This window comes from Oncorhynchus gorbuscha, linkage group LG10 (assembly GCF_021184085.1).
Source record: "Oncorhynchus gorbuscha isolate QuinsamMale2020 ecotype Even-year linkage group LG10, OgorEven_v1.0, whole genome shotgun sequence".
Classification (NCBI taxonomy): Eukaryota; Metazoa; Chordata; class Actinopteri; order Salmoniformes; family Salmonidae; genus Oncorhynchus; species Oncorhynchus gorbuscha.
This window is the reverse complement of record NC_060182.1, coordinates 47456988-47484681: the sequence shown is the minus strand read 5'-3', so window position 1 is coordinate 47484681 and position 27694 is coordinate 47456988. Positions and strand designations below refer to the sequence as shown.

The following is a 27694-nucleotide window of genomic DNA, read 5'->3' as shown; positions in this document are numbered from 1 at the left end:
TCGCTCACAGTATGGTCCCTCCCCCGCCTACTAGAGAGGCATCTCCCTCCTCACATTGTCACTTAATCACAGTATGGCCCCTCCCCCGCCTACTAGAGCAGCATCTCCCTCCCTCCTCACATTGTTACTTAATCACAGTATGGCCCCTCCCCGCCTACTAGAGCGGCACCTCCCCCTCCTCACATTGTCACTTAATCACAGTATGGCCCCTCCCCCGCCTACTAGAGCGGCATCTCCCTCCCTCCTCACATTGTCACTTAATCACAGTATGGCCCCTCCCCCGCCTACTAGAGCGGCATCTCCCTCCCTCCTCACATTGTCACTTAATCACAGTATGGCCCCTCCCCCGCCAACTAGAGCGGCATCTCCCTCCCTCCTCACATTGTCACTCGCTCACAGTATGGCCCCTCCCCCGCCTACTAGAGCGGCATCTTCCTCCCTCCTCACATTGTCACTCATTCACAGTATGGCCCCTCCCCCGCCAACTAGAGCGGCATCTCCGTCCCTCCTCACATTGTCACTCGCTCACAGTATGGCCCCTCCCCCGCCTACTAGAGTGGTACCTCCCTCCCTCCTCACATTGTCACTGGCTCACAGTATGGCCACTCCCCTGCCTACTAGAGCGGCATCTTCCTCCCTCCTCACATTGTCACTCATTCACAGTATGGCCCCTCCCCCGCCTACTAGAGCGGCACCTCCCCCCTCCTCACATTGTCACTTAATCACAGTATGGCCCCTCCCCGCCTACTAGAGCGGCATCTCCCTCCCTCCTCACATTGTCACTTAATCACAGTATGGCTCCTCCCCCGCCAACTAGAGCGGCATCTCCCTCCCTCCTCACATTGTCACTCGCTCACAGTATGGCCCCTCCCCCGCCTACTAGAGCGGCATCTCCCTCCCTCCTCACATTGTCACTTAATCACAGTATGGCCCCTCCCCCGCCAACTAGAGCGGCACCTCCCTCCCTCCTCACATTGTCACTCGTTCACAGTATGGCCCCTCCCCCGCCTACTAGAGCGGCACCTCCCTCCCTCCTCACATTGTCACTCGCTCACAGTATGGCCCCTCCCCCGCCTACTAGAGCGGCACCTTCCTCCCTCCTCACATTGTCACTCGCTCACAGTATGGCCCCTCCCCCGCCTACTAGAGCGGCACCTCCCTCCCTCCTCACATTGTCACTCGCTCACAGTATGGCCCCTCCCCCGCCTACTAGAGCGGCATCTTCCTCCCTCCTCACATTGTCACTCGCTCACAGTATGGCCCCTCCCCCGCCTACTAGAGCGGCATCTCCCTCCCTCCTCACATTGTCACTTAATCACAGTATGGCCCCTCCCCCGCCAACTAGAGCGGCATCTCCCTCCCTCCTCACATTGTCACTCTTCACAGTATGGCCCCTCCCCCGCCTACTAGAGCGGCACCTCCCTCCCTCCGAGCATTGTCACTCATTCACAGTATGGCCCCTCCCCGCCTACTAGAGCGGCATCTCCCTCCCTCCTCATATTGTCACTCGCTCACAGTATGGTCCCTCCCCGCCTACTAGAGAGGCATCTCCCTCCTCACATTGTCACTTAATCACAGTATGGCCCCTCCCCCGCCTACTAGAGCAGCATCTCCCTCCCTCCTCACATTGTTACTTAATCACAGTATTGCCCCTCCCCCGCCTACTAGAGCGGCATCTCCCTCCCTCCTCACATTGTCACTCGCTCACAGTATGGCCCCTCACCCGCCTACTAGAGCGGCACCTCCCTCCTCATATTGTCACTCGTTCACAGTATGGCCCCTCCCCCGCCTACTAGAGCGGCATCTCCCTCCCTCCTCATATTGTCACTCGCTCACAGTATGGTCCCTCCCCGCCTACTAGAGAGGCATCTCCCTCCTCACATTGTCACTTAATCACAGTATGGCCCCTCCCCCGCCTACTAGAGCAGCATCTCCCTCCCTCCTCACATTGTTACTTAATCACAGTATGGCCCCTCCCCGCCTACTAGAGCGGCACCTCCCCCCTCCTCACATTGTCACTTAATCACAGTATGGCCCCTCCCCCGCCTACTAGAGCGGCATCTCCCTCCCTCCTCACATTGTCACTTAATCACAGTATGGCCCCTCCCCCGCCTACTAGAGCGGCATCTCCCTCCCTCCTCACATTGTCACTTAATCACAGTATGGCCCCTCCCCCGCCAACTAGAGCGGCATCTCCCTCCCTCCTCACATTGTCACTCGCTCACAGTATGGCCCCTCCCCCGCCTACTAGAGCGGCATCTTCCTCCCTCCTCACATTGTCACTCATTCACAGTATGGCCCCTCCCCCGCCAACTAGAGCGGCATCTCCGTCCCTCCTCACATTGTCACTCGCTCACAGTATGGCCCCTCCCCCGCCTACTAGAGTGGTACCTCCCTCCCTCCTCACATTGTCACTGGCTCACAGTATGGCCACTCCCCTGCCTACTAGAGCGGCATCTTCCTCCCTCCTCACATTGTCACTCATTCACAGTATGGCCCCTCCCCGCCTACTAGAGCGGCACCTCCCCCTCCTCACATTGTCACTTAATCACAGTATGGCCCCTCCCCCGCCTACTAGAGCGGCATCTCCCTCCCTCCTCACATTGTCACTTAATCACAGTATGGCTCCTCCCCCGCCAACTAGAGCGGCATCTCCCTCCCTCCTCACATTGTCACTCGCTCACAGTATGGCCCCTCCCCCGCCTACTAGAGCGGCATCTCCCTCCCTCCTCACATTGTCACTTAATCACAGTATGGCCCCTCCCCCGCCAACTAGAGCGGCACCTCCCTCCCTCCTCACATTGTCACTCGTTCACAGTATGGCCCCTCCCCCGCCTACTAGAGCGGCACCTCCCTCCCTCCTCACATTGTCACTCGCTCACAGTATGGCCCCTCCCCCGCCTACTAGAGCGGCACCTTCCTCCCTCCTCACATTGTCACTCGCTCACAGTATGGCCCCTCCCCGCCTACTAGAGCGGCACCTCCCTCCCTCCTCACATTGTCACTCGCTCACAGTATGGCCCCTCCCCCGCCTACTAGAGCGGCATCTTCCTCCCTCCTCACATTGTCACTCGCTCACAGTATGGCCCCTCCCCCGCCTACTAGAGCGGCATCTCCCTCCCTCCTCACATTGTCACTTAATCACAGTATGGCCCCTCCCCGCCAACTAGAGCGGCATCTCCCTCCCTCCTCACATTGTCACTCTTCACAGTATGGCCCCTCCCCCGCCTACTAGAGCGGCACCTCCCTCCCTCCGAGCATTGTCACTCATTCACAGTATGGCCCCTCCCCCGCCTACTAGAGCGGCACCTTCCTCCCTCCTCACATTGTCACTCGCTCACAGTATGGCCCCTCCCCGCCTACTAGAGCGGCATCTTCCTCCCTCCTCACATTGTCACTCGCTCACAGTATGGCCCCTCCCCGCCTACTAGAGCGGCATCTGCCTCCCTCCTCACATTGTCACTCGTTCACAATATGGCCCCTCCCCCGCCTACTAGAGCGGCATCTCCCTCCCTCCTCACATTGTCACTTGTTCACAGTATGGCCCCTCCCCCGCCTACTAGAGCGGCATATCCCTCCCTCCTCACATTGTCACTCGTTCACAGTATGGCCCCTCCCCCGCCTACTAGAGCGGCATCTCCCCCTCCTCACATTGTCACTTAATCACAGTATGGCCCCTCCCCCACCTACTAGAGAGGCATCTCCCTCCCTCCTCACATTGTCACTCGCTCACAGTATGGCCCCTCCCCCGCCTACTAGAGCGGCATCTCCCTTCCTCTTGTGCTTTATCAGCTCCGGTTTATAAAGTAACTTATAAAATACTTTTTTGCTGCTTCCCCCACTCGGATCGGATCCGACCAGGTCTGTACGGAAAGGTTCTAGTTGTCTTCCGGTCTGTACGAAACGGGTCTCTAGATTACATTGTTTATTTATGCATATCCGGTCTGATTGGGAAAGCCCCAGATCCATTTCGGAACTGCTCCAACTTTTTGGACCCATGATTACCCCACACTGCACTCCTCCTTAGGCTCAATCAACTGCTCAAAGGTATTTGAAAGCGAGCCAATACTATTTTAACCAATGTCTGAGGAATAAACCGCAGTCAGAATTTAGCCATTTGAAAAGCTCACAGCACGTTGCCTCTGTCTTGTTTGTCTGGGATTAGGTGTAGTGCAGTAAAGGAACCCATTGAAGACTATAACCAAATGCTCCCCATCGCCTGGCCTTTACCCCTCTCTCCTCTCTTACAGTGGTCCAAGTGCAGTATCAGGGGCAGAGTGAGTGTTATTTAAGATACTCTTCAAAGAGGTAGGGTTTCAGATGTTTTTGTAAAATGGGCAGGTACTCCGCTGTCCTGACTTTAGGGGGAAGCTGGTTCCACCATTGGGGTCCAGCTTTGACTGGGCCGAGTGGGAGCTGCCCTCCCATAGGGGTGGGAGGGCCAAGAGCCCAGGGGTGGCAGAATGCAGTGCTCGGGTTGGGGTGTAGGGTTTGATGCACGAAGGGGCAGTTCCCCTTGCTGCTTCATAGACAAGCACCAGGGTCTTGAAGATGATGCGAGCTTCGACTGGAAGCCAGTGGAGTGTGCAGAGGATCGGTGTGACATGGGAGAACTTAGGAAGGTTGAACACAAGGCGGGCTGCGCCATTATGGATAAGTTGCAGGGGTTTGATGGCATAAGCGGGGAGCCCAGCCAACAGAGAGTTGCATTAGTCTAGACAGGAGATAAGTGCCTGGATTAGGACCTGCACCACTACCTGTGTGAGGAAAGGTTGTACTATTCAAAGCAGTGACTGCAGGAGCAAGTCACTGCTTTGATGTTTACAGAGAACGACAGTGTCTTGTCCAGGGTCACGACAAGGTTCTTTGCACTCTGGGAGGGGGACACCATGGAGTTGTCAACCATGATGGAGAGGTCTTGGAGCCGGCAGGCCTTCCCCGGGAGGATGAGTAGCTCTGTTTTGTCGAGCTTGAGCTTGAGGTGGTGGGCCGACATCCAAGCTGAGATGTCTGCCAGGCATGCAGAGATGCGTGTCGCTACCTGTGCATCAGAAGAGTGAAAGGAGAAGAGTAGTTGAGTGTCATCCGCATAGCAATGATAGAAGACACAACGTGAAGATATGACAGAGCCAAGTGACTTGATGTAAAGAGAAAAGAGGAAAGGTTCCACAACCGAGCCCTGGGGGACACCAGTAGTGAGAGCACGTAGTGCAGTCACAGGCGACCTGTCAGGTAGGATGCAATCCAAGTGGTTGCAGATCCTGAGATACCCAACCCTGAGAAGGTGTTGAAGGCAGCAGATAGATCTGGGAGGATGAAAACAGAAGAGAGCGAGTCCGCTTTAGCAGAGCGGAAGAGCATCTGTGACACAGAGGAGAGCGGTCTCGGTTGAATGAGCTGCCTTGAAATCTGACTGGTTGGGGTCAAGAAGATAGTTCTGAGAGAGATAATGAGAGAGTTGGTCAGAGACGAGAGAGAGGGAGATGGAGTAAGAGGGAGGGAGAGAGACGATAGAAAGAGTGTGTATGTGTGTGCGAGAGAGAGTGAGTAACAGGAGAAATTGATGAGAAAGAGTGTAATAGAACTCAGCGGAAGGGGTTAATTACAGCATTCTCCTCGCCTCAGGCAGCTCTGGCTACTTAAATAATGACAGCTGAATTGGGATCCGTCCTGGCTAGCGTAGGGCAAAGCCAATTTAGTCATCCGGGAGCCATTTCAGACACCTCTCCCACAGCCAAGAACCGTCTCCATACGCACGACTGCAAAACAGCAAGACAGGATGCCTGGGTCTTTCCTTAATCTTCTAAATCCTATTAGAAAAGGACCTCTATTACTGAGGAAATCATGGAATGAAGGGAAATGGTCTGAAAGACCTAGGTTGTATTAATTAGGGCATACCGTAGCAAAACGGTTTGAAATAGAAAATGGAAAAGTTTCTTAGAATACAACTTAATTGTCCATATGTTACAGAAAATAGCAATAATTTTTCTTCTGCCCCAAGTTCAGGTAGTCCTCTTTGTCATTTATTTCCCTTTTTGGTGCCTAATGAATACAACCCTGGTTTTTATAAGAGAAGATGGAATAAAGATTCTGTGGTTTGAGTTCTAACTTGGGGTGTTTTTTTTGTAATTTGGTGATGGTGAAATATAGGTCCGACGTGCGCCGACACCCACAATCCATGCGAGCCTAACAGATGCCACCCATCGTCCCAGTGTCAGGTGCAACCAGAGGGAGGGTATAAGTGTGAGTGTCCCATGGGCCGCGAGGGACACCATTGCGAGCAAGGTACTGGCACCTCTTTTTAAAGAAGTTAAATCCCCACTGCTGAACCTTTTGTGTCTGTGTTTGAGAGAGAGTGAGCATGTACAGTATTTGAGATATAAACTCAGCAAAAAAAGAAACGTCCTCTCACTGTCAACTGCGTTTATTTTCAGCGAACTTAACATGTGTTAATATTTCTGTGAACATAACAAGATTCAACAACTGAGACATAAACTGAACAAGTTCCACAGGCATGTGACTAACAGAAATGGAATATTGTGTCCCTGAACAAATGGGGGGGGTCAAAATCAAAAGTAACAGTCAGTATCTGGTGTGGGCACCAGCTGCATTAAGTACTGCAGTGCATCTCCTCCTCATGGACGACACCAGATTTGTCGGTTCTTGCTGTGAGATGTTACCCCGGCTACATAGCCGTCTTTGTATCAAAGATAATTGCGTAATTATCGTATTTCGCCGTCCTAACGTAGTCTTCACTAGCCAGCTAGCTAACGTCCACTGATTAGCTGCACTGGAGAAACTATTACACTCAACTGAACGACTTGATTAGTGTAGTGTTAGCTAGCTACATAGCTGTCTTTGCTGTCTTCGTATCTTCGTATCCAAGATAATTGTGTTGTTTAGGTTTAGAGTGTGTAGTCTTAGAGTGATTATCTTAATTTACCGAGGTTAGCTAGCCAGCTATTTGTCGTCCTTAACGTAGGAGACTCTGCTAGCTAGCCAACGCTAGCCAACGTCTTCTGAATAGAACTCAACAACCCGGTCGCATTCACAGGTAGTATCACATTTTCACTTCATTTCATTACAGTACAACGGTTTGATTTTTTTGATCGTAGCTAGCTACATAGCTAGCTACATAGCCGTCTTTGTATCAAAGATAATTGTGTAGTCTAGAGCGATTTTCTAGGTTCGCTAGCCAGCTATTGTCGTTCTTTTAACGCAACGTAACGTAAACAACACTGCTAGCTAGCCAGCTAGCCCCGAATAGCAACACTGCAGAAACTATTACACTCAACGGAACGACTTGATTAGTGTAGTGTCAACAACGCACCCACTGCCAGCTAGCCTACTTCAGCAGTACTGTATCATTTTAATCATTTTAGTCAATAAGATTCTTGCTACGTAGCTTAACTTTCTGAACATTCGAGACGTGTAGTCCACTTGTCATTCAATCTCCTTTGCATTAGCGTAGCCTCTTCTGTAGCCTGTCAACTATGTGTCTGTTTATCCCTGTTCTCTCCTCTCTGCACAGACCATACAAACGCTCCACACCGCGTGGCCGCGGCCACCCTACTCTGGTGGTCCCAGCGCGCACGACCCACGTGGAGTTCCAGGTCTCCGGTAGCCTCTGGAACTGCCAATCTGCGGTCAACAAGGCAGAGTTCATCTCAGCCTATGCCTCCCTCCAGTCCCTCGACTTCTTGGCACTGACGGAAACATGGATCACCACAGACAACACTGCTACTCCTACTGCTCTCTCTTCGTCCGCCCACGTGTTCTCGCACACCCCGAGAGCTTCTGGTCAGCGGGGTGGTGGCACCGGGATCCTCATCTCTCCCAAGTGGTCATTCTCTCTTTCTCCCCTTACCCATCTGTCTATCGCCTCCTTTGAATTCCATGCTGTCACAGTTACCAGCCCTTTCAAGCTTAACATCCTTATCATTTATCGCCCTCCAGGTTCCCTCGGAGAGTTCATCAATGAGCTTGATGCCTTGATAAGCTCCTTTCCTGAGGACGGCTCACCTCTCACAGTTCTGGGCGACTTTAACCTCCCCACGTCTACCTTTGACTCTTTCCTCTCTGCCTCCTTCTTTCCACTCCTCTCCTCTTTTGACCTCACCCTCTCACCTTCCCCCCTACTCACAAGGCAGGCAATACGCTCGACCTCATCTTTACTAGATGCTGTTCTTCCACTAACCTCATTGCAACTCCCCTCCAAGTCTCCGACCACTACCTTGTATCCTTTTCCCTCTCGCTCTCATCCAACACCTCCCACACTGCCCCTACTCGGATGGTATCGCGCCGTCCCAACCTTCGCTCTCTCTCCCCCGCTACTCTCTCCTCTTCCATCCTATCATCTCTTCCCTCCGCTCAAACCTTCTCCAACCTATCTCCTGATTCTGCCTCCTCAACCCTCCTCTCCTCCCTCTCTGCATCCTTTGACTCTCTATGTCCCCTATCCTCCAGGCCGGCTCGGTCCTCCCCCCCACTCCGTGGCTCGATGACTCATTGCGAGCTCACAGAACAGGGCTCCGGGCAGCCGAGCGGAAATGGAGGAAAACTCGCCTCCCTGCGGACCTGGCATCCTTTCACTCCCTCCTCTCTACATTTTCCTCCTCTGTCTCTGCTGCTAAAGCCACTTTCTACCACGCTAAATTCCGAGCATCTGCCTCTAACCCTAGGAAGCTCTTTGCCACCTTCTCCTCCCTCCTGAATCCTCCCCCCCTCCTCCTCCCTCTCTGCAGATGACTTCGTCAACCATTTTGAAAAGAAGGTCGACGACATCCGATCCTCGTTTGCTAAGTCAAACGACACCGCTGGTTCTGCTCACACTGCCCTACCCTGTGCTCTGACCTCTTTCTCCCTCTCTCTCCAGATGAAATCTCGCGTCTTGTGACGGCCGGCCGCCCAACAACCTGCCCGCTTGACCCTATCCCCTCCTCTCTTCTCCAGACCATTTCCGGAGACCTTCTCCCTTACCTCACCTCGCTCATCAACTCATCCCTGACCGCTGGCTACGTCCCTTCCGTCTTCAAGAGAGCGAGAGTTGCACCCCTTCTGAAAAAACCTACACTCGATCCCTCCGATGTCAACAATTACAGACCAGTATCCCTTCTTTCTTTTCTCTCCAAAACTCTTGAACGTGCCGTCCTTGGCCAGCTCTCCCGCTATCTCTCTCTGAATGACCTTCTTGATCCAAATCAGTCAGGTTTCAAGACTAGTCATTCAACTGAGACTGCTCTTCTCTGTATCACGGAGGCGCTCCGCACTGCTAAAGCTAACTCTCTCTCCTCTGCTCTCATCCTTCTAGATCTATCGGCTGCCTTCGATACTGTGAACCATCAGATCCTCCTCTCCACCCTCTCCGAGTTGTGCATCTCCGGCGCGGCCCACGCTTGGATTGCGTCCTACCTGACAGATCGCTCCTACCAGGTGGCGTGGCGAGAATCTGTCTCCTCACCACGCGCTCTCACCACTGGTGTCCCCCAGGGCTCTGTTCTTGGCCCTCTCCTATTCTCGCTATACACCAAGTCACTTGGCTCTGTCATAACCTCACATGGTCTCTCCTATCATTGCTATGCAGACGACACACAATTAATCTTCTCCTTTCCCCCTTCTGATGACCAGGTGGCGAATCGCATCTCTGCATGTCTGGCAGACATATCAGTGTGGATGACGGATCACCACCTCAAGCTGAACCTCGGCAAGACGGAGCTGCTCTTCCTCCCGGGGAAGGACTGCCCATTCCATGATCTCGCCATCACGGTTGACAACTCCATTGTGTCCTCCTCCCAGAGCGCCAAGAACCTTGGCGTGATCCTGGACAACACCCTGTCGTTCTCAACCAACATCAAGGTGGTGGCCCGTTCCTGTAGGTTCATGCTCTACAACATCCGCAGAGTACGACCCTGCCTCACACAGGAAGCGGCGCAGGTCCTAATCCAGGCACTTGTCATCTCCCGTCTGGATTACTGCAACTCGCTGTTGGCTGGGCTCCCTGCCTGTGCCATTAAACACCTTCAACTCATCCAGAACGCCGCAGCCCGTCTGGTGTTCAACCTTCCCAAGTTCTCTCACGTCACCCCGCTCCTCCGTTCTCTCCACTGGCTTCCAGTTGAAGCTCGCATCCGCTACAAGACCATGGTGCTTGCCTACGGAGCTGTGAGGGGAACGGCACCTCAGTACCTCCAGGCTCTGATCAGGCCCTACACCCAAACAAGGGCACTGCGTTCATCCACCTCTGGCCTGCTCGCCTCCCTACCACTGAGGAAGTACAGCTCCCGCTCAGCCCAGTCAAAACTGTTCGCTGCTCTGGCCCCCCAATGGTGGAACAAACTCCCTCACGACGCCAGGACAGTGGAGTCAATCACCACCTTCCGGAGACACCTGAAACCCCACCTCTTTAAGGAATACCTAGGATAGGATAAGTAATCCCTCTCACCCCCCCCCCCTTAAGATTTAGATGCACTATTGTAAAGTGACTGTTCCACTGGATGTCATAAGGTGAATGCACCAATTTGTAAGTCGCTCTGGATAAGAGCGTCTGCTAAATGACTTAAATGTAAATGTAAATGTCTTCCACCAATGTAATGATCTTCGTCTGTTGTTTGTAGAAAGTCAGACCGAAATGCAGCGTGTAGGTTACTCATGACTTTTAATGAAGCTAATACGGTACATGAAATAACGGAAGAAGAAAACAACAAACGAATGAAACTAATACAGCCTATCTGGTGACCAACACTAAGACAGGTACAATCGCCCACGAAATACAACGCGCACTCAGGCTGCCTAAATACGGTTCCCAATCCGAGACAACGAGAATCAGCTGACTCCAATTAGGAATCGCCTCAGGCAGCCAAGCCTAACTAGACACACCCCTACTAATACACACTCCTAATTAATACAAACCCCAATACGAAAATACCACATATAAACCCATGTCACACCCTGGCCTACCCAAACATATAAGAAAAACACAAGATACAATGACCAAGGCGTGACAGAACCCCCCCCTAAGGTGCGGACTCCGGGACGCACCTCAAGAGCATAGGGAGGGTCCGGGTGGGCGTCTGTCCATGGTGGCGGTTCTGGCTCGGGACGTGGACCCCACTCCATAAATGTCCTAGTTCCTCCCCTTCGCGTCCTAGGATAATCCACCTTCTCCGCCGACCATGGCCTAATAGTCCTCACTCTGATCCCCACATAACTGAGGGGCAGCTCGGGACAGAGGGGCAGCTCGGGACAGAGGGGCAGCTCGGGACAGAGGGGCAGCTCGGGACAGAGGGGCAGCTCGGGACAGAGGGGCAACTCGGGACAGAGGGGCAGCTCGGGACAGAGGGGCAGCTCGGGACAGAGGGGCAGCTCGGGACAGAGGGGCAGCTCGGGACAGAGGGGCAGCTCGGGACAGAGGGGCAGCTCGGGACAGAGGGGCAGCTCGGGACAGAGGGGCAGCTCGGGACAGAGGGGCAACTCGGGACAGAGGGGCAACTCGGGACAGAGGGGCAACTCGGGACAGAGGGGCAACTCGGGACAGAGGGGCAACTCGGGACAGAGGGGCAACTCGGGACAGAGGGGCAACTCAGGATAGAGGGGCAACTCGGGACAGAGGGGCAGCCCGGGACAGAGGGGCAGCCCGGGACCGAAGCAGCCCGGTACTGAGGGGAAGCCCGGTACTGAGGGGAAGCCCGGTACTGAGGGGAAGCCCGGTACTGAGGGGAAGCCCGGTACTGAGGGGAAGCCCGGTACTGAGGGGAAGCCCGGTACTGAGAGGAAGCTCGGTACAGAGAGGGAGCCCAGTACTGAGAGGAAGTTCAGTACTGAGAGGAAGCTCAGGCAGGTAGTAGGCTCCGGTAAATCCTGGCTGGCTGGTGGACCTGGATGATTAAGGTTGTCTGGCCGATCTAGAAGATCTTGGTAGACTGGCACTTCTGGCGGATCCTGGCAGACTGGTGACGCTGGGCCGATTGGCGGCGCTGGGCAGACAGGAGACTCCGGCAGCGCAGGAGAGGAGAAAGGCTCTGGCTGAGCTGAACAGGCGAGGCGCACTGGACGCGCTGGGCCGACTGGTAGCACTGGTGGCGCTGGACAGACAGGAGACTCCGGCAGCGCAAGAGAGGAGAAAGTCTCTGGCTGCGCTAAACAGGCGGGAGACTCCGATAGCGCAGGAGAAGAGAACAGCTCTGGTTGCGCTAAACAAGCGGGAGAATCCGGCAGCGCAGGAGGGGTGAAAAGCACTGGCTGCGCTGAACAGGCGAGGCGCACTGGAGGCCTGGTGCGTGGTGCTGGAACTGGTGGTACTGGCGCGAGGACACGCACAGGAAGCCTGGTGCTAGGAGCTGCTACCGGAGGACTGGTGTGTAGAGGTGGCTCTGGATAGACCGGACCGTGCAGGCGCACTGGAGCTCTAGAGCACCGAGCCTGCCCAAGCTTACCTGGCTCGATGCCCACTCTAGCCCGGCCAATAGGAAGGGCTGGTATGTGTCGCAGCTGGCTCTGCACCCGCACTGGAAACACCGTGCGCTCCATAGCATAACACGGTGCCTGCCCGGTCTCTCTAGCCCAACGGTGAGCACAGGGAGTATGCGCAGGTTTCCTACCTGGCATAACTATTCTCCCTTTTAGCCCCCCCCAATATTTTTGGGGGGGGTGACTTTCCGGTTTCCCACCGCGTCGCCGTGCTGCCTCCTCATACATACGCCTCTCCGCTTTAGCTGCCTCTATTTCCTCCTTGGGACGGCGATATTCTCCCGGCTGCTCCCAGGGTCCTTGACCGTCTAATTCCTCCTCCCATGTCCAAATCTCCAAATGATGCATTCTCTCCCATTGCAACTGCTCTTCACGATTAACAGGGAGAGTAGGCTCAGGTCTGTTTCCTGACTCAGCCACTCTCTCTCTGCACTTTCCCCTGTTACCTTCAGTTTTCGCTCTGTATAGCAATGCTTTCCTTCGATTCCATACGTGTATAGCCCTCTTCGCATTGCTGTAGGGAATCCCAGGCGGGCTCCTGCACTCGCCCTGGGTCGGCTGCCCACCTGTCGATTTCTTCCCACGTCGTATAATCCCTGCTTCTGCCGTCCATCCTCCTTTAGATCCTGCCAGTTCACACGCTGCTCGGTCTGTGAATCGTGGTGGGCTATTCTGTAATGATCTTCGTCTGTTGTTTGTAGAAAGTCAGACCGAAATGCAGCGTGTAGGTTACTCATGACTTTTAATGAAGCTAATACGGTACATGAAATAACGGAAGAAGAAAACAACAAACGAATGAAACTAATACAGCCTATCTGGTGACTAACACTAAGACAGGTACAATCGCCCTCGAAATACAACGCGCACTCAGGCTGCCTAAATACGGTTCCCAATCCGAGACAACGAGAATCAGCTGACTCCAATTAGGAATCGCCTCAGGCAGCCAAGCCTAACTAGACACACCCCTACTAATACACACTCCTAATTAATACAAACCCCAATACGAAATACCACATATAAACCCATGTCACACCCTGGCCTACCCAAACATATAACAAAAACACAAGATACAATGACCAAGGCGTGACAACCAAGGCACCTGCAAATTCTGGGATATTTCAGGGGGGAATGGCCCTAGCCCTCACCATCCGATCCAACAGGTCCCAGATGTGCTCAATGGGATTGAGAATTTTTAAAATTTTATTTCACCTTCATCTAACCAGGTAGGCCATTTACAACAGCGACCTGGCCAAGAAAAAGCAAAGCAGCGTGACACAAACAACAACACAGAGTTACACATGGAATAAACAAATGTCCAGTTAATAATACAGTAGAAAAAATCTATATACAGTGTGTGTAAGTGAGGTAAGATTAGGCAGGTAAGTCAATAAATAGGCCGTAGTGGCGAAGTAATTACAATGTAGAGTAGAGTAGAGATACTGTGGTGCAAAGGAGAAAAAATAATAACAATATGGGAATGAGGTAGTTGGATGGGCTATGTACAGGTGCAATGATCTGTGAGCTGCTCTGACAGCTGATGCTTAAAGTTAGTAAGAGAGATATGAGTCTCCAGCCTCAGTGATTTTTGCAATTCGTTCCAGTCATTGGCAGCAGAGAACTGGAAGGAAAGGCGACCAAAGTAGGAATTGGCTTTGGGGGTGACCAGTGAAATTTACCTGCTGGAGCACGTGCTACGGGTGGGTGCTGCTATGATGACCAGTGAGCTGAGATAAGGCGGGGCTTTACCTAGCAAAGACTTATAGATGACCTGGAGCCAGTGGGTTTGGCGACAAATATGAAGTGAGGGCCAGCCATCAAGAGCATACTGGTTGCAGTGGTAGGTCGTATATGGGGCTTTGGTGACAAAAACGGATCTGGGCTCTTTGCTGGGCATGGCGGAACACTATCGTTTCTCTCTTGCAGGAAATCATGCACAGAACGAGCAGTATGGCTGGTGTCATTGTCATGCTGGAGCGTCATGTCAGGATGAGCCTACAGGAAAGGTATCACATGAGGGAGGATGAGGACTTCCCTGTAACGCACTGAGTTGAGATTGCCTGCAATGACAACAAGCTCAGTCCAATGATGCTGTGACACACCGCCCCAGACCATGACTGACCCTCCACCTCCAATCGATCCCGCTTCAGTGCACAGGCCTCGGTGTAACGCTCATTCCTTCGAGGATATAAACGCAAATCCGACCATCACCCCTGGTGAGACACAACCATGACTCGTCAGTGAAGAGCACTTTTTGCCAGACCTGTCTGGTCCAGCGACGGTGGGTTTATGCCCATAGGCGACGTTGTTGCCGGTGATGTCTGGTGAGGACCTGCCTTACAACAGGCCTACAAGCCCTCAGTCCAGCCTCTCTCAGCTTATTGCGGACAGTCTGAGCACTGATGGAGGTGTTGTGCGTTCCTGGTGTAACTCGGGCAGTTGTTGTCATTCTGTACCTGTCCCACAGGTGTGATGTTCGGATGTACCGATCCTGTGCAGGTGCTGTTACACGTGGTCTGCCACTGCGAGGACAATCAGCTGTCCGTCCTGTCTGCCTGTAGCGCTGTTTTTGGCGTCTCACAGTACGGACATTGCAATTTATTGCCTTGGCCACATCTGCAGTCCTCATGCCTCCTTGCAGCATGCCTAAGGCACGTACACGCAGATGAGCAGGGACCCTTGGGATCTTTCTTTTGGTGTTTTTCAGAGTCAGTAGAAAGGCCTCTTTAGTGTCCTAAGTTTTCATAACTGTGACCTTAATTGCCTACCTTCTGTAAGCTGTTAGTGTCTTAACGACTGTTCCACAGGTGCATGTTCATTAAATGTTTATGGTTCATTGAACAGGCATGGGAAACCGTGTTCAAACCCTTTACAATGAAGATCTGTGAAGTTATTTGGATTTTTACTAATTATCTTTGAAGCACATGGTCCTGAAAAAGGGGCGTTTCTTTTTTTGCTGAGTTTATAAAGCATGTCAGTACAGTATGTACATCAGTCTGTGTTTTGACTTCAGTATTTGTGTCGTATCACACTACTTAAACTACAAACATTTGATTTAAAAAATAAAACACCAAGCTTATCATTCACTCACACACACGCGCTTTCCTAACCTGACTGGTTCAACAAACATCTGAGGAGAACCGCCTCTCGCCTCACCGTAAGTCCCAGTTAGCAGGTGATTTAAAATCAATTGGGGTGAACTGAAAATCATTGTGAGGGAAAGAGCATCTCACACTCTGAGGTCTTCAATTAAATCAATGAGATGGCTAATGACATCAGTCCTCCCATGTTGATTAATGAAGAAGTCACTCAGCCTGAGTGTCTGGCCTACACAAGATCTGGATCACATAACAGAACCATCATTCAGCCGAATATGATTTAAGGGCTGCACTGGGAACAGTTAAAGACAGGTGGTGTCGCCAATCGCCTACTCGAAGGAAGCCCTTGGTAGACATAGTTATACTCACTAATACTAAGTACAAGAGTGTTTTTCCCTAGTACTTGGCTGCTGTCCCCAATTCAACTACATAGAGTTGCTTCGCTGGAACTCGTGTGAGATTTTAGATTCCAACTGTCCATCTCCCTCTGAGTCCCTGTGCCTTATGGCAGAATCATAGCCAGTCTTTTAAACCATAAGTGCAATTCTCCTCTCAAATGTGTGTGTGTGTGTGTGTGTGTGTGTGTGTGTGTGTGTGTGTGTGTGTGTGTGTGTGTGTGTGTGTGTGTGTGTGTGTGTGTGTGTGTGTGTGTGTGTGTGTGTGTGTGTGTGTGTGTGTGTGTGTGTGTGTGTGTGTGTGTGTGTGTGTGTGTGCATTCAGCTAAAGAAACCTAACTCTTCTCCTGATCCACTGTCTGAGTTCCGAGGTTGCTCTTTCCTTTCCTTATTATGACAGCTGCTTTGACGGCAGACTTCCTTGTTGTGTCTGCAGCAGTGCTCCTATTGTCCTCTCCGTCATTAGCCGTTTCCTACACAATGGCTAATTAGCTTTCTCATCTCCGTCTGCCTCCCCTCCCTGACTCAGTTAGCTAATCCCGACTAATTAGCAAAGAAAAGAGCTTCGCAGCCCCAAACTGTCTGTTTGTGTGTGTGTCGGTGTGGGTGAAGACTAGGCCACCATTGTTATCCAAAATGGACCGCCTGGGTGTGTAGCACTTACTTCAGCCAATGTGCCCCTGACAGATTGTATAAGCCTTCTTACTGTCATAAGCATGCATAGTGCTATCGTAAGGATGACATAATGTCTGTTGTAATGCATTCCATTTGTGTTTCATCTTCAGTGTCGGACAAGAAAGGGGCCTACATGCCGTTCTTTAGTGGTGACTCTTACCTGGAGCTGAAGGGATTGCACACCTACGGTCACAATCTCCAGTAAGTCAAATGCAAATTTCACTACACACATATACTCACACACCTATACTCACACACACACTCCACGCGTTACATGCACAACACCATATGTGTCCACAAAGACACCGTCACTGATATTTGAGTGTATTCTGGTCCTGTATCGTAAAGGCATATTGATCTCCAGGAGTAGGTACACGGGGAGCTGTAACTTGATGTAATGGCAGATAGATACTTAAAGCTGTGCCTCCAGCAGGACAGTCTTGTGATGAATTGAATATAATTAAATGGAACAGAACAGATCATTGTCCTGCTGCTTAGAAATAGTATTCCATAGACATATAATTAATTCAATGTTTATGTTGTCCTCTATGGTGGGAATTATTTTCAGTCTTGTGTAGGTTACACAAAAGAACACACAACTATAGCTATCGTAACATACAACATTGTTACATTATGTACAGACCAGATAGACATAACAGTAGACAGACAGGCATGGTAGACAAGTGTTTAACGGGACAGTTGTAAATCATGCAGCGCCTTGTGTCATGATTGCAGATTTTAGAGAAACGACAACAAATGTCGGTACATATAAGTGTGTTATATCGGCAGAAAGCTTAAATTATTATTAATACAACTGCACTGTCCAATTTACAGTAGCTATTACTGTGAAAAAATGTCATTCTATTGTTTGAGGAGAGCTCCTAACAACAAAATACTTTTGTCACCGCGATAGGTTTGATAAATTCACCTCTGAAGGTGAAATGTGTACTTACATACTGAAATCTTGCTCTGATTTATCATCCAAAGGGTCCCAGAGATAACATGAAGTGTCGTTATGTTAGATAAAATCCTTTTTCATGACCTCATATCCTAAAAAGGTCCATATAGCATGCACGATCGATTTTGTATTTTCACTCGTTCGATTTGCAAAGAAAGGAATCTGTGAAAATTTCACCTTTAATGTTATTTCAACCAGTCAAATCACATTCGTATGTATTCCTCAGATACTAGAACGTAACCAGACTTCACAATATCATTAGAGGTGTAGTATATCCTATACGAAAACCATATTTGGTCAGAAAGCGACGCCTTCATGGCACTCCGATGACGCGGGTGGTCTTCACTTGAATGACTCTAACGTTGTCAAATAAGCACCAATCGGGGTCAAACAAAGCTAGCTATATGGCCAATGAGCTGGACTTTACGGGAGTATCCGGAAACCCTGTTTCTGTTGTAAAATGTTGCTACTGACCTTGTACGACAGCATGCCTTTTCATTTTGGCCAAAAATGATAAGAATATTCAGAGTTATGAAAACTGGTTGTTTTGCAAATGTTGAACATAACATGTCTACTAATACTGGAAAAGCTAAATGAAACTCCAAGTATACACATGCGACTATATTCTTGCAGAAAAATGCAATATGAATGCAAATGTCTCCTTCACAATTTTCCCAAATGTACCTGGGTGACTTAACACTAAATGTCATGTCATTCACTCCTAATTCAAGTAATCCATCTGAGACTTTGCACATACACTGCTGCCATCTTGTGGACACCATTGGAATTACAAGCAGAGTGATGGCTGGAACTGGGATGTTTCTGTTACATTTCAGAGATGGTGGTAGAAAAAGTGTTTATTTTCTTTGTATTTTCTTCTACCATTTACATCTACTCATTTCCACAAACTTCAGTGTTTCCTTTCAAATGGTACCAAGAATATGCATATCCTTGCTTCAGGGCCTGAGCTACAGGCAGTTAGATTTGGGTATGTCATTTAGGCGAAAATTGAAAAAAAGGGGGCTATCCCTAAGTTGTAATACCAGGTCTGGCCTCCATTCCGCGATGGTGTTTGTTTACCATTGTTGTTGGTCTTCTGTCTGTTGTTTGGTTACTGTTGTTTTTTATGTTTAGTCTGGCACTTGTTTAATTTTGCTGTATATGTTTTTATCTGTGCCTGGTTGTTTACTCATGTTTGTGTTTTGTTTGCAGCCAAAAGGTCAGCATGACGGTGGTGCTCATGGCCAACGAATCCAACGGCATGATATTCTACAATGGCCAGAAGACCGACGGCAAAGGGGACTTCATCTCCCTCTCCCTCAACGACGGCATCCTGGAGTTCCGCTACGACCTGGGCAAGGGCCCCGCCGTCATCAGGTGGGCACCACTCTAGAACCCCATAGTGACTCTAGACTGAAACGCCATAGTGACTCTAGTCTGAAACCCCATAGTGACTCTAGTCTGAAACCCCATAGTGACTCTAGTCTGAAACCCCATGGTGACTCTAGTCTGAAACCCCATAGTGACTCTAGTCTGAAACCCCATAGTGACTCTAGTCTGAAACCCCATAGTGACTCAAGTCTGAAACCCCATAGTGACTCTAGTCTGAAACCCCATAGTGACTCTAGACTGAAACCCCATAGTGACTGTAGTCTGAAACCCCATAGTGACTCTAGACTGAAACCCCATAGTGACTCTAGTCTGAAACCCCATAGTGACTCTAGACTGAAACCCCATAGTGACTCTAGACTGAAACCCCATAGTGACTCTAGTCTGAAACCCCATTGTGACTCTAGTCTGAAACCCCATTGTGACTCTAGTCTGAAACGCCATAGTGACTCTAGTCTGAAACCCCATAGTGACTCTAGTCTGAAAACCCATAGTGACTCAAGTCTGAAACCCCGTAGTGACTCAAGTCTGAAACCCCGTAGTGACTCTAGTCTGAAACCCCGTAGTGACTCTAGTCTGAAAGCCCATAGTGACTCTAGTCTGAAAGCCCATAGTGACTCTAGTCTGAAAGCCCATAGTGACTCTAGACTGAAACCCCATAGTGACTCTAGACTGAAACCCCATAGTGACTCTAGTCTGAAACCCTAGACTAATATTGTAGCCCATAGCAACTAGTCCAGAACACCATAACGACTCTTAACTAGAACTCCATAGCAACTCTAGTCTGAAACCCCATAGTGACTCTAGTCTGAAACCCCATAGTGACTCTAGTCTGAAACCCCATAGTGACTCTAGTCTGAAACCCCATAGTGACTCTAGTCTGAAACCCCATAGTGACTCTAGACTGAAACCCCATAGTGACTCTAGTCTGAAACCCTAGACTAATCTTCTAGCCCATAGCAACTAGTCCAGAACACCATAACGACTCTTAAATAGAACTCCATAGCAACTCTAGTCTAGAACCCCGTAGCAACTCTAGTCTTGACACCTATTTATTTTAATTGTATCTTTATTTAACTAGGCAAGTCAGTTAAGAACGAATTCTTATTTTCAATGACGGCCCAGGAGTCCTTGTTAACTGGGTTATTGTTGTCTCTTGATTTTGGATTGTACTTGTGTGTGTTGCTTTGAGACATCCCTGACCTCTTGGCTCGTTTGTTTCTGCTCCTCTCATGCAGGAGTAAAGATAAGATCAAGATGGGTATGTGGAACACAGTGAATCTGGAGAGGGCCAGTCGCAAGGGAGAGATCAACATAAACGGAAAGGACCCAGTCAGGGGAGAGTCGCCGGTGAGACAGACAGAGAGAGAGAGCTATCATTATAGTCTTATCATGATTTATGATTAGCCTAGCTATTAGCATGCAAGGCAAACTGGATGTGAATATGCTCTGCATAGCTGCTAGCATAAAAGGCAATATCCAGCCTTGCTTTTACTTAGCCTGCGCTACTGTGTGTGTTTGTGTACATGCGTGTCACTGTAGCACCACATCCTTGGCCATGCATACTAGAGGTTGACCGATTAGGATTTTTCAACGCCGATACCGATTATTGGAGAAAAGCCGATGCCGATTAATCGGCCAATTTTTTTTTATTCGTAATAATGACAATTACAACAATACTGAATGAACACTTATTTTAACTTAATATAATACATCAATATCAATTTAGCCTCAAGTAAATAATGAAACATGTTCAATTTGATTTAAATAATGCAAAAACAAAGTGTTGGAGAAGAAAGTAAAAGTGCAATATGTGCTATGTAAGAAAGCTAACGTTTCAGTTCCTTGCTCAGAACATGAGAACATATGAAAGCTGGTGGTTCCTTTTAACATGAGTCTTTAATATTCCCAGGAAAGAAGTTTTAGGTTGTAGTTATTATAGGAATTATAGGACTATTTCCCTCTATACCATTTGTATTTCATTAACCTTTGACTATTGGATGTTCTTATGGGCACTTTAGTATTGCCAGTGTAACAGTATAGCTTCCGTCCCTCTCCTCGCTCCTAACGGGCTCGAGCAAGGAACACAACGACAACAGCCACCATCGAAGCAGCGTTACCCATGCAGAGCAAAGGGAACGACTACTAGAAGGCGCAGAGTGAGTGACGTTTGAAACGCTATTAGCGCGCGCTAACTAGCTAGCCATTTCACTTCGGTTACACCAGCCTCATCTCGGGAGTTGATAGGCTTGAAGTCATTAACAGCACAACGAAGAGCTGCTGGCAAAACGCACGAAAGTCCTGTTTGAATGAATGTTTACACGCCTGCTTCTGTCTACCACCGCTCAGTTAGCTACTTAGATGCTTGTATGCTCAGTCAGATTATATGCAACGCAGGACATGCTAGATAATATCTAGAAATATCATCAACCATGTGTAGTTAACTAGTGATTGATTGTTTTTTTTATAAGATAAGTTTAATGCTAGCTAGCAACTTACCTTGGCTTACTGCATTCGCGTAACATGCAGTCTCCTTGTGGAGTGCAACGAGAGAGAGGCAGGTCGTTATTGCGTTGGACTAGTTAACATGTAAGGTTGTAAGAATGGATCCCCCGAGCTGACAAGGTAAAAATCTGTCGTTCTGCCCCTGAACAAGGCAGTTAACCCACTGTTCCTTGGCCGTCATTGAAAATAAGAATGTGTTCTTAACTGACTTGCCTAGTTAAATAAAAGTATATAAAAAAGAAGAAATATTTTGAAAAATTGGCAAATTGGCGCCCAAAAATACAGATTTACGATTGTAATGAAAACTTGAAATCGGCACTAATTAATCGTCCAATCCGATTAATCGGTCGACCTCTAATGCATACATGCCCTTATCAATGGAGCTGTTCAACTCAGTGCACTCTTTACTCCCAGAGTGCAATGATGATAACACACCAGAGCTGACTCTACAAAACACTTACCTAGTTGCGGTTGTCCATAAGGACATACACGCTACCAGGGTTGTGTTTGAAAACACATTCCACTGTTTTCTGATAGCTCGTCACGGTAAGAAATAGTATGCTGGAGACATGAAGGGCACGTTTGACAGGCGGTCTCTGAGTTGGAAACGTCTTATTTCCCTCCTTCTTAGAATCCTTTTTATCTGCCATCTTTGCATCTGCTGAAATGCCTACACAGAAGTATCATCTTGTTCTTATTTGTTGCAGTCACGAAAAACAACCTCTACGGCCTGAGTGCACCCATTAGTATGACTTTACTCATTCCTTCTAGCTCCTAGTGAAGCAAAGATCCCCAATAGTGCAGCCCATTAATATGTACATGCAAGTTTTATTGCCACATGCACAAGTGCAGTTATTGTCATTATTACATTAGTTTGACCCATGCTCTTAAACTCTAGGGAGGTAGATGTATAGATGGAGAGATGGGAAAAAATAAATCATGATAATCAAGCAATAAACCAGGTACATAAGTGAGAGCAATCTAATAGCCAAGTACAGTATGTCTGCAAGTCATCCAATCATATTAAAGAGTGTAATTTGTGATTAGGAACATGTACACTCCAAAGCCACCACCTCCAGAATGCGTGCTGTCACTTTTTCTCTCTTTTCTCTTTGTCTTCCTGTCCTCCGTAAAGTAATTGTGTTTCCCTACTGCAAAGGAGGCAGAAAATCGTATTAAAAGACGAGAACAGGGAGCGGGTGAGAAGGATAGGGATGAGTGGAGGCTAGTGATGGAGGAGCTCAATGCATTGAGGCCCCATGCTGGATATAGTTGGCAGCTAAATTGTCTCCTACTCCTGCATTTACAATGAAGATGGGAGCCAGGAAGTCCCACTGCACTCAGAGAGCCTAGCATCTTTGATATAGATACCTTATATACAGTTATTATATTATACCTGGGACAGGAATTTCTGTGATTCAGGACATCTAAAAACAGAATATTTCAGTAAAATCCAGAAGGAGATTTTAAAAAGACCAAATGTCCCATCAAATCCATGCATGCTTTCGCACACAAACAGAAATAACACTGTCTGCATTGGCTGGCTATATGGTGGATCCAAATGATGAGCCACAGCTGCAACTTCCTTAAGCACAATTTTTGTTTCTCATTTATTTTCAGTGGCAGCCTTTCTGTCTTGTCCATGACCATCAGGCTTCACAGTTTGTGTTGTGTTATGCGGTTTTATGTTGGTCCGGGGTATGTATTTGAGTGTGTGTTGCCTGTTTCTCCACACACCAATGTCCATTGATAACCTTTTATGATAACCTTTTTCCCCTCCCGTGGTCTTTTCTCTTACTGTGTGCTGTCTGGAAACTAAGAAATCACGCAAGGTAATAAGACAAGTCCCATCCACCTCCTTTGACATATTTCATATCTCCACTTTCAGCTCCAATTTCAGTTCGCCACTTCTCATCCCCATGCTTCACCATACGACAGTTAGTAGACTATAGAACTGACAGGGGAGAAGGGGAGTCTGTATTTAGCACTACCATCTCACACACTGTACCAAAGTAGAGACATTTGTTAAAGAAGTAGGTTTGGCTTTCAAATCAGTCCATCTGCTGTGGAGGCGGAAGGAGGGGGTGAGGGAGGCAGTTATCTTTCTGACCGCCATTGTGCCTCGCTAGAATGAAACTTCTTTAAGGCCCTTTCTCACCAAGTCCGTTATTTTCGTCTGAATAATTTCATATGACACCGTTCACACCAATTGTGAAATACTGTGCTGCCGCAATCCGTCACTTATTTATTCGGGAACAGGTTCTAATTTTGTGTCTTTTCACATGTTAAAATAAGCTGTTGACCAATACGGATTGTTATCTGGGACAGTGCAGGCGGCGCACTGACAGGTCTGTGGGTTCATCGTGTGAATGAAAGAATTCATTCATTCATTTCTCTCGGCCTGGTTTTTACATTTGCAATCCTTCAGTGGAGCACGGTGTCATTTTAGCCAAATTGCTACACATCGCTCTCGCCATTCAAACTTCCCCACCAGTTCTATGCCAACGATTTAGCCGATTTTCTAGACATTCAGCGAGCAAGGGGATTGATCAATGCTTCTCTCCTTGAATAGGCCTAGGCCTATAAGTACATGTTTTGTTGTTGCTTGAAATACATTTCAAACTGTATCGTTGGTCAGTATCTAAATATAGAGGCTACTCGTTCAAGAGCTAGAGAGAAGGGGGAAGAGTTGCCAGTGGCGTCGCCAGTGGAGATGTGTGAATTGCGTGAGGAGTGAAGAAGGAGATGTGCAAGTTAAGTTAGTTAATATATGAATGCATAATTTGTATAGCCTATACATGAGGCAATGTATTATGTGCCCGCTGAAGTGAATCTAGGCGCCCATCTGCCAGACTTGATCTTTTTCAATAAGTGGTTGCACAGATTTAGATAATGCACTCAAAGGTAAAATGTAGTGTTAACATAACCACCCGTTGCTTCACAAAAATGTATCAACGGGTGATCGTTAGGCTATGGATAAGTTGTGTGCATGTGTTTCTATTTTCTAATGGTTGTCAGTTACATCTTCATATACCCTAAATCACATTTGTCTCTCTGTCTCCCCCTTAAAACGTTCCTCGTCAATTGACGTGATAGGCTACATTGATTTAGCATTATCTTATAGACTCGTTTTTGATATCCTACAGAAGTGATTTAAAGCTAAGGCAAGGTTATTGCAGTAAAACGTTTTTGGGAAAGGAGAAACGTGATTTGCTTATGTCTGAGTGACATGCGCTTCAGAAGGCCTTGATTGATGGGTCCTTTTAGGTGGCTGTGCGTGTATGAGTTCGCTAATGTTCTATGTCCATTCAGAAAGTTTCCTAAAATAGGCTTAGCCTGTCTAGGCTTAATCTCTTTAATCCAACAGAAAGAACTTAAGTCAGCAAGTGTTATGATGTACAGCATATGTGCGAGGAACGACGACAGGTTCCAGTTTTGCATCTCCTCCACTTATTGAATGATTGAATGAAATGCAGCCATTCTCCATTCATGATTAATCCTATAGGATGAATAGCCTATCCTTATATTTTCAGTAGCATATTATTTTTCCAATAGCCTACTATATGATTTGCTTCTCATTAAATGTCTCTCTAGCCACTTTGAACAAGGAATTGCCTTTGAGAATGACCTCAGCAGCGTTGGTGATGTTATGCAAATTCTTCGGACTAGGTGTGAATGGTTTAGTGCATCAAAATCGGAATCTGTGTTTTTGGGGAATTGGGATGAAAAGATGGCAACACAGTTGATGAGAAAAGGCTGCGTGGGCAGAGATGTGGTGTGGCAGTAGAGAGTGAGAGGAAGATCAAGGAGAGAAGAATGAGAGTGAGGTGCCAAGCAGGGCTGTTCTTTTGTCATCAACAGTCTCTTCTCGAAAGAGAAACAAAACGTTCTACATCATCAACTCACTTACTCAAATCACTCAAACATAACAGCACTGGCATTACCAACAACACCCATGCCATTAGATGTACTGGTCTGTTACCAGAGTTAGAGTATATCATTCCAATCCTCTCCTATTCAGGAATCTAATATGACCTTTCAAATTGATAGAAGCCATGTTTATTATATGATGGCCAACTTCATAATAATGGACTGGATGTATATATCCAAATCATTTTACAATGTAACTGAGAGAATTGCATGTCAACTTGTATCAAATACAGGTTGAGTTGATCCCAACCCATTACTCTTCACTTGAGCATTGCCTTCAGCTAAAGTGGGCACTTAGTCCTTCCAACAAGAGGCAGGCATATCTGGACTGTAGGTGACCCACCTGACTGGGCTCTTGGAGCCCACTCCAGGTGCACCACACAGCTGTGGGGTTTAGCGAAGCCCCACTGGCGTCCACCCTCCAGCTCCCATCTCAAATAGAAGCACAATCCCATGCTGGCTCTCAAACACAACCCATGTTTACTTGGCAACTTCCATAATTTTTACACCAATAACCTCATCTTTTCCCTCTGGTAATTACTGGCCTACATAAAAAGAAAAATCCGCAATTCCTCCCGAAGAGGGGGCCTGTACTTTCTCTTTCGTAATTGAAGCCAATTCCCCTGCGGGTTGCTGGATGAACCTGATTTCATGGTCCTCCACCACACAAATTAACGGCCAATTATAGGCTGCTGCTCGCTCGGCGCCGGAAAGGTCTTCAGTACAATCACTCATTCATTAGAGAGACATTCATAAAAATAACGGCATCCATATCGTCACTCCAGCCGCACCAGCTGACTTTCTATTTTAGCCCTTTTCTTGTGTTTTGTACCAGATAACAAATAATTGACTGCTTGGAGAGTTGCACAGAAATCAAATACACGTATTTGATCAAGTGTATTGATGTGGAAAAGGAGTTAGCACAGTTAGTGAATTGTCCTGCATGCACTATATAGATATATCTTTCAAAGGAGAAATATTTTTCGCTGGGACAGCTATTAGTCTCATTGCGCTACTGTATGGCTCAAAAACAAAAAACAATAGTCTCATTTGAGTCAAAACAGAAGCGATTGATCAGGTGTGGTTATAGTCCCTGTGGTAGGGTTTTAGACCATGTGGTAGGGTTTTAGACCATGTGGTAGGGTTTTAGACCATGTGGTAGGGTTTTAGACCACGTGGTAGGGTTCTAGTCCTTGTTATAGGGTTCTAGTCCCTGTTATGGTAGGGTTCTAGTCTCTAGTAGGGTTCTAGTCCTTGTGGTAGGGTTTTAGTACCTGTGGTAGGGTTCTAGTCCTTGTGGTAGGGTTTTAGTACCTGTGGTAGGGTTCCATACCCTGTTATTATAGGGTTCTAACACTTGTGTCCTATCTCCAGAACCAACACACCGCTCTCAACCTGAAGGAGTCTCTGTTCGTGGGTGGTGCTCCTGATTTCAGCCGACAAGCGAGAGCCGCCTCGCTCAAAGATGGCTTCAAGGGGGCCATTCAGAAGGTGAGTATCCTGTCCCCACACACACTATTCACACAAAAGCAGATCTTTTTTTGCTAGACACCCTGTTCAAAAGGTTGTGCAAAAGTTCCTATACATTTTACCAATTATCAACAGCTATAAATGATTTCATTTAAAATAGGTAGGTTTTTGACATCTTTTAACTGTCACACAATGTTGAATCCACCTTAGAAATGGATACATATATTTTATCACTATTTAGTGATGGACAATAACTATCTCCCTAAACATGATGACCTTTACAGTGACCCCAGCTATTGTAAGGTCGGGTGTGTTGAACTGTACTGACACAGTTCCACAGAACGAAATACAACACAGTAAAATCTGAATCTACACTAACGTTCAAAAGTTACAGAGGTCCATTATCAGCAACTATAACTCCTGTGTTCCAATGGCACATTGTGTTAGCTAATCCAAGTTTATCATTTTAAAAGGCTAATTGATCATTAGAAAACCAATTTGCAATTATGTTAGAACAGCTGAAAACTGTTGTCCTGATTTAAGAAGCAATATAACTGGCCTTCTTTAGACTAGTTGAGTATCTGAAGCATCAGCATTTGTGGGTTCGATTACAGCCTCAAAATGGCCAGAAATAAATAATTTTCTTCTGAAACTTGTCAGTCTATTCTTGTTGTGAGAAATAAGGCTATTCCATGCGAAGAATTGCCAAGAAACTGAAGTTCTTGTACAACACTGTGTACTACTCCCTTCACAGAACAGTGCAAACTGGCACTAACCTGAATAGAAATAGGAGTGGGAGGCCCTGGTGCACA

The 27694-nt window shown here is 48.1% G+C and overlaps 1 protein-coding gene across 1 annotated transcript in view; it reads left to right on the top strand.

Moving 5' to 3' along the window:
• The window catches only part of LOC124046196 (agrin-like), a 516157-nt gene that overhangs the window by 461517 nt on the left and 26946 nt on the right, over nucleotides 1-27694 (top strand). Inside the window, 5 exon segments of the mRNA XM_046366308.1 lie at nucleotides 6151-6285; nucleotides 16741-16831; nucleotides 18801-18965; nucleotides 20216-20327; nucleotides 26787-26903. Coding sequence (XP_046222264.1) covers nucleotides 6151-6285; nucleotides 16741-16831; nucleotides 18801-18965; nucleotides 20216-20327; nucleotides 26787-26903 — 620 coding nt within the window.